Raw genomic sequence first — 7806 nt, forward strand, 5'->3', positions numbered from 1 at the left:
ATAATATTCCGTTAAATTGGTTTCCTCAATTCAAGCATGCAATCAACAATTACCTTCTTTAGGTAGACTCCCCAAAATATAAATCTACCTCCCTAAAATACAAACTCACTGTCAATTTGACATTTATCGATGGCGGAATCAACATTCAAGGTCACAATTTGAAAATTCACAAATCGAATTATCTCGTGACAATGTAACAAAGTTAATGCCATGGCTTTATTGTATTTTTGAGAATAGTTCGGAAGGTTGTTGACTTCACAATCAGAGATTTCAAATCGAAGCAGTGTCGAATGTGTAAAATTAGACGTAAATTAATATATTCGAAGTCACATTTGCATTCTTATTTACATTTCAGTGGATCTAAATCCAAATTCTATTCCAATGAGAAAGACATCAATTCAATTTTTTCCTCTTGTGAATTTTCTCCAATTAAAAGAAACTGTACCGAGCAACTCAAGGTAAGAATTTCAAAAGGGAATAAACTCAAATGCTCAGTTCAAAGCAAGTAAAACTTATATGTAGAAAGTTTTCGACTAATTACACAAATTTCATTCTTATAAATGATATACATGCACATGAACTGTGGCCCTTATCACATGATTTTTCTATATGATTCTCAATTGAGAAACCATGAACCTGTCTGTTCACAAATCAAAGAATTGTAGGGTTGACATGAACAGCAAACCAACATGGAAAAGAATTCCAGCCGGCATACTGTGACCAAAACTCACTATGTATTGCCTCTTCGAGTATTCTAATAATTATACTACATGCTATGACTATATGCATATTTAGTACACAATACTGGACGAGCCTGAATAGTATAATGTTTCTTCTTTAACATTGTCTAGTGCCATTGAATCCTCCTTACAGAACATGCACTGAATGTTCCCCGCCGTCCATAAAGCCTTGACTTTAATGACTTCATCCAAATTCTTCGAAATTTTTCACAATCACAGTGTGAAAACATAACCTGCAGCGATGCTCTGAGTTGGGGCAAGTGAGAAAAACTGAAGCCCACACGATTTTGTTTTAGAATCGAATAGGCAATCCATAATTGAGAAATGTTCTGATACATCCGTCCCAGCCTGCAGTTACGATGACAAGACCCCACAAATGAGGAGAATTCATTGCGCTCTGCCAAGCACTCTTTAGAAACTTGAACTCAGATCTGCACATAGAACGTGAAACTGCCACTGGGCTTGACTGGGGCAGTTTCTCTTCCGGCCACGTAGCAGTTCCCTTATATAAAGCATCCAAGAAAAACCCGAGGCTTGTAGTGAAACAATCAGGGAAAGAAGCAGGCAATTTTTGGAGCATTTTCTCATCTAAATGTCCGTTTCCTAAAATACTTCCTGGTAGTGTTCCTAACGTGTTTTTCAAGCCACACCAAGGAACAGCAATGGAAGCATTGTGTGACAAGAAACTCTCAAAAGACCACAAGTTCTTTGATCGAGATGATTTCTGGTCCTGCGAAGTGTAGCTCCACACACGGACATTTGAATCCTCAGCAGTCGAAACAATGTGTTCCCCGTCTGATGTGAAAGATGCAGGTACTTGGCTTCCTGAACTTCGATTACCTGAAAGACGCAAAATGAGAGATTGAGAACAATGAAATTCCTGCGTTCTTTTTGATTGTCATATTTTCATGATCTCAGTTTTTTTATTTCCCTAATAGTTCTTAGACAAAGTAATTGAACAAGTATATTATTCAGTACGATATTTCAGTCTCAACTTTACAGATTTTAATAGGTTCCAGGGCAGGAAGCTAAGAGCTGATAATGTAGTAAAAAGTGAATAGAAATCATGCACTCATTGAAAACAAACAAGAAAGAAGCAACTTTCCACCTTTGAATTTGCAGATGATATTGGTACCACAAATCATTCTAACTTGTGAATCAGCAGAAGTGACCAGCACTTTGCTCACATCACTTGGGCAAAACTGAAAAATGAACAACTACATGATCTATACATGAACAAAGACATCTATTGTGCAGAAAATAAAACAACGAATCAAAAAATGACAACAGACTGGAAATGACTACCTGAAATCCAGTTATTCTCTTGCCAGTTAACTTCTTCTTCCCCTTTAGGCATATTTGATCACCCAATTGCAGACGATTATCTAAACCTAAGAGGTTAAAGCATATTATTATCTGCCATTCACGTAAGAGTATTAAAAAATTATCATTTAAGGAATTGTTAGATGTTGATCATTGCACACACTACAAATTATGAATGGCTGGGCAGTATAATAAAATAATATGACGTTTGACATATTTGTAACAACAAAATGAAATAAACATATTTCTTGTTGAGCATCAAAGAATAGTTTCCAACAACTAAGCTCTATATCCTTAATAATATAAACAAAGGAAATGCACAAACAAATGTGTAAGGTGGAGATGAAAGAGCATACATCATATAAACACCCATTTTGAGTTCATGCACTTTGGCTTCTACAAAAACATTTACTTAAAAGTTGTCCACTCAAAACTTGTCTTGAAACATGAGTTGTAACCATCAGTTGACTGAGATGTTCAGTGATCATGAGTAAGAACCAAGTATTAGATAGTGCATTAGCAAGCAAACAGGAAGTCAATGGGTATCACATTCGAGTCTCGACACTATGCATTCTCAAGTTAAATAATTTTCCTGGGCAGCAGACTGGAGATACCATCAGGAGTTATAATTGACTGCAACAGCCAAAAAAACATGGACGCAAGGGACATGATAGATAAACATGCCACTTTCCAAGATGTAGTACACAACACATCAGGGACTTGCAAGTAAAGATACAAAATTATACAAACACTGCATATGTACCTATGGGTGTGTATGTATGCCAAGTTTTCCCCAGAGATGCTAGCATATTTAAGTGAAAGCCATGTTCTAATATAAATTATATATATCTTGCATTCAATTACATATATAGATATGTTATTATATCACCTCAAAATTGCATGCATCATAAGAAAAATTAAAATAGGTCAATATATGAATTCGCTTATTTTATATTAATAGGGAGCCTTATTTCATCATTACAAAATTGTCTACAAGTGTATGACTTTAATACTTCAATATAGGCTTATCATAGACGGCCTATAATTGCCATGTTTATATGTTTCCATGTTTGAAGTATCTAAGCTTATACAACTATCAAGTTTCTTTCTTGTCAGTCAAAGTAATAATTGCAATTCATAGCAAATAATAGTAAATGTGGCTTACCTGAGTCGATTGTAAATACTAATATTTTATCAGTTTGTGATTGTAAACAGATTATTTCTTTTAATCATGAAGAAGGCTGTAGACAAAATAACAAGAAAACAATATTCAATGACATATATTAATATATACATACCTATATCATAAAAACGACAATTTCCTTCCATGGAGCCAATTAAACCTCCCTGAAGTAATAAGATATAATATATGTTAAAAGAAGTCAACCAAAAGCTTAAAGACTCCACACCAAAGAAAAGCTAAAAGTAAGATGTCCATCAGACCTTGCCATCAGGACAATAACACAAGGCAGTTACTATTTCTGTAATATCAATCCAATCAATGACTCGGCAGCCTTGAACTTCCCAGATGCGTATTTTCCCATCTATTGAACCACTAATGAAATTATTATCATCCACGGGATTGAACTCAAGACAGGTCACTGTAACACAAAAATATAGGAATTAAACATATGTAGTAAGTCCAGAAACACAAAGCTTGAAGAGAAGTTAGCATATACAATACGAAGTAAACCAATCTAGCTGCCAGACTTACCGTAGTTATTATGCATATATATGCCAAGGCACTGATCATGTCCCATCTTCCATAAGCGAGCTGTTTTATCGACTGAAGATGACAGCAAATGCTGCCAAAAAACCAAGAAAAGCATTGTTAAAGTCCACATAGATCCCCTTTAAATGTGCAGTCTAAGCACTATATGGTATGCATGGACACGATATATATTAGTACTAACCCCATTCTTGGACCATGAGAGAGCCAAAACCTCACCCGTGTGTCCGTAGAACTCATGCAGAGGTTTCTCCAATAATCGGAAGACCTTTGGTGGAAGAATGACACAAGCCGAGTCTGACGATTTTCTCAGACTTTTCATCTGACAAGTCTGTTTTTTATCAACATCGAGAGGACCTAACTTGGAAAAATGATTCAGTGAGAAGTATAAAGATGAGGGATCATTGTCTCGAACGTCGAATTTGTTTAAAATATCATCTTCAAGCACCTTCCACACACGTACAACACCATCTTCCCCAGCACTTGCAAGGTAATTTCCATCAGGACTGAACTTCATTGTCAAGATGGAGCCCTCATGTGCAGAAAATTCTTGCCCCGTGTACAGAGAGGACAGTTCTTTTGAATGTTTTCTAGATGCATGGACTGGAACTCTTCGACAACTAGCCCCCGTCTTTGAACTGATCTCATTAGGTTTCAAATGAACCCCCTTTATTTTATCTGAATTACGAGTCAAGAGACCTAATCTCCTGAGCCACCCTCTTTTCACTTTCTCCTTCATATCAAGCAGGTTAAAGCCCTTAGACTCTTTCCTCAATAACTGCTGAACCAAAGCTGATGAGCCAAGGGTTTTCTGAAACTCTTCAAGTGACACAATTTTATTGGAACCCACTTCACGTAATCTGGTAGGCGAGCCATGGTCACTATATTCATCAACCACAAATTCAGTTCCATCATCTAAATTTTTAATTTTCCATGCATCCTTGTCTACAGCACCATTTTCTACTGACTCCGTAGAGTCATATGAGCAAAATGCCTGCAAGGACCGACTTGAGAAAAACTGAGTTTCAGAATCCGAATTTGCCAATACGGTCTCACCATTATCCCTTAACCTATTAATGCCTGTTTTGATTTCTTCATCACGTAAATTATCCTCTTCATCTCTATCGGTTGTGCACCAATGTGAACTCAAACCGACCCATTTCAAAAACTTGGCACGTCTTTCATCAACGCTTTCTGGTATCTTAGTCCAAAACTCGTATCCAAGAGCACAGTTATTGGGAACAGGAGTTGAACAGCCCTCGGAACAATCAAAACCCCAATCAGATACAGGAGAGACCTTATCACGGCTGTCGAAGAATTGATCCTCTGTTTCACTAAAACTACTCATCGTCTTTGAACACAACCCAAATAAACCTGCATCTCAGGAAAACATTAAAAACATTAAAAAAAAAATAAAAAAATAGAAGGTCTATTGAATTAAAATTTTCAATATTTTCAATATATGTTCGATCAAAAATAAAAGTTATAACCTCAGAAAGCGTTCGAATTCGCAATTGCAAATAAAAGAAGCCATAAAATTCATAAAAAGGACAAAATTTGAAAATCCAAATAATTTAAGATCACAACAACAGAAAAAAAAAACCTCCAAGAGATAAAAATCCAAAGCATAGATCTGTTCAAGAGTCAAGAGAAGTGATCAAAATCGAAACGTAAAAAAAGACACAATTCACTGATCTACTAACACAATCTAAATCAAAATACAAAATTCCTGAAAATAAACATAATCACTGTGTTCAACAGTTCATTATGAATTGAACTACATATAGAAAATAAAAAAATTCTACATGTTCAGTAAAAAGAGGACAATTTCCTCACCTGGGTCGTCAAGAAATACGTGTCAGATGCTAGGAACCCATTTGCACAAGGCAGATTCTCAATCCTTCTAGCAACAATCACTTTATATAAAGTAACAAAAAGTGTACCGTAAAACGGTGCTATGAGAACTGAGTAAATAAATCGATTATGTAAGTTAAAAATAAGCCATAAAATAAAAGAATAAGAGTGAGAAGTTGCGCACGATGAAACGAGATTTCCAAGAAAAAATGTGAAGGTTATATAAGGTGGAAGGGACGGTGTGTGTTTGTGTGTGCGCATTTTCCCCGGCTTTCACTTTCATTGCTTTAAGAGCAACTACTGGATGGTGTATTTTGACGGTTTTGCCCTCAACAATTTGATTCTTTATTTTTTCAAGTCCGTTATCCGTGCCCGTTCAAAATCAACAATTCTAACTATGACTTTTAATTTTATTATTATTAAAATAATGTATTTAACGACATTCCAATGTCACTATTAAATAAAAAAAGGTGGTAGGGATCGTCAAAATTTTACTAGTCCATCTAAAGTTTCACTTGATTTTAGTATTATGAAATTCAAATTTATAAAAGGTTAAATACGTTGATTTATAGTTAAGAACATTAATATCAAATATAATAAGGCCTGTTCGATAGTGACTATGAAAATTAATTTTTGAACGTTAGAAATAAGATGGGTCCCACCTGCGAAAGAAGAAGTCTAAAATGATTGTTGAAATAATGAAATAACAGTAAAAAAAATTGACTTTTTGAGGTGAAAAATTATTGCCAAACGGGAGCTAAATTTCATTACATTAAAAATCAGAAGAATGGAAGATTGTGTAAATGGGATTTAAAAAAAAAAAAAAAAAAACAATAGAAAAGAAGAAATAGTGTAGTCAGAATTTTTCGAATGAGTAGAAGATATATACGTAAATAAATATAAGATTCTCCACTTGTTGAATGAAAAAAAAGTTCTCAATAGATTACAACACCAATTGGCCATATGTTAAATAAAAGAAGCAAATTTACTTTAAACTAACTTCTTGACTTAGTGTATGTTTGGCTAACTTTTATAAACAGTAAAATTTCTTTTTTTGTCCCTCATATTTCATAAACTTTCCTATTTGAGCCCCATTATTTCTCCATTAATATAAAAAATATAATCATTATCCATCACATCAAGCTACCATATTTGTGTTTCTCTTGTGTAGGACTCATAACGACTATATTTTTCTTTCTCATTTTTACAATAATGTGGCTCAAATGGGGCTTAAAAATACTATTCATCTACCTGTTACTCATTTTTTAAAGATTTATTTAGCTCTTGTTTGAGCCTCATTTTTATCGAAATATAGTCTTCAGTAGTGATTTGACCCCATTTCAATCACATGTTTTTTAATAAAATAATATTGCATATAAATTCATGACTTTTCTTCATTTTTTAATCAAAAATTTAAAATCAATACAACAGTCAAAAATGCATTTTTTTTTTTTTATAAGAATGGAGCTCAAACAAGGGCTTAACATTCATTTAGATACACATATATAAATAATTTATAAATTTAGTCAAAGTCTAATATTAATTTCAATTTTTTTATTACTACATATGTCATCCCAAACATGCTTCAAATATATTTGCATAACTTATTTAACTTTTAAATAAAAAATTATTTATTTACTTCAAAACCTACTTTTTAATTTTAAGTGAATTTGCTTAAAAAAATAAGGTTAGTGGTAAGGAGATTTTAGTAAAGCCGAAAATCCATCCTATTGCTTGCGAGTCAGCGTAAGTGTTTGACTTTGACTATAATTGTCGCCATTTCAGAGTGCATCTACCGACGGTCAAAATTGATTATTTCTTATTTGTTTGTTTGGAAATTAGGAACTACGAGAATTGAAAATTCCAAACTTGGGATTTATTGAATGACAAGACATCATTAATATGACTTTTAATTTGTCTTCTTCAAATATATTTTATTAGTGTTGGTTTTTATTTTTATTTTATTTTTATTTTTTTGGGAATTCTTGTCATCTATCAAATAAAATGGATAAATATACTTTTTACTAAAAGGATTATCATTATACAGGAATTAATAGGAGCCAATCAAGTTAAATTGTTGGCGACCGTTGATTATAATTCAATGAATGTGATCGAGTTAAAAATTACTTTTATTGATAAAAGAATTCTCTTTTATTTTAT

At 33.5% G+C, this 7806-nt stretch overlaps 1 protein-coding gene across 1 annotated transcript; it reads right to left on the minus strand.

Moving 5' to 3' along the window:
• Nucleotides 1-495: 495 nt before the first annotated feature.
• Nucleotides 496-5897, minus strand: LOC111371741 (protein tipD-like). The gene is made up of 8 exons (XM_022993876.1): nt 5629-5897; nt 3977-5166; nt 3778-3868; nt 3507-3664; nt 3362-3410; nt 2046-2131; nt 1849-1942; nt 496-1580 (listed from the first exon to the last, which is right to left on the minus strand). The coding sequence occupies exons 2-8, from the start codon at nt 5138-5140 to the stop codon at nt 1033-1035; spliced, it is 2190 nt and encodes a 729-aa protein (XP_022849644.1). The 5' UTR covers nt 5141-5166; nt 5629-5897; the 3' UTR covers nt 496-1032.
• Nucleotides 5898-7806: the final 1909 nt, after the last annotated feature.

The sequence above is a fragment of the Olea europaea genome, chromosome 22 (assembly GCF_002742605.1).
Source record: "Olea europaea var. sylvestris chromosome 22, O_europaea_v1, whole genome shotgun sequence".
NCBI classification, from domain to species: Eukaryota; Viridiplantae; Streptophyta; class Magnoliopsida; order Lamiales; family Oleaceae; genus Olea; species Olea europaea.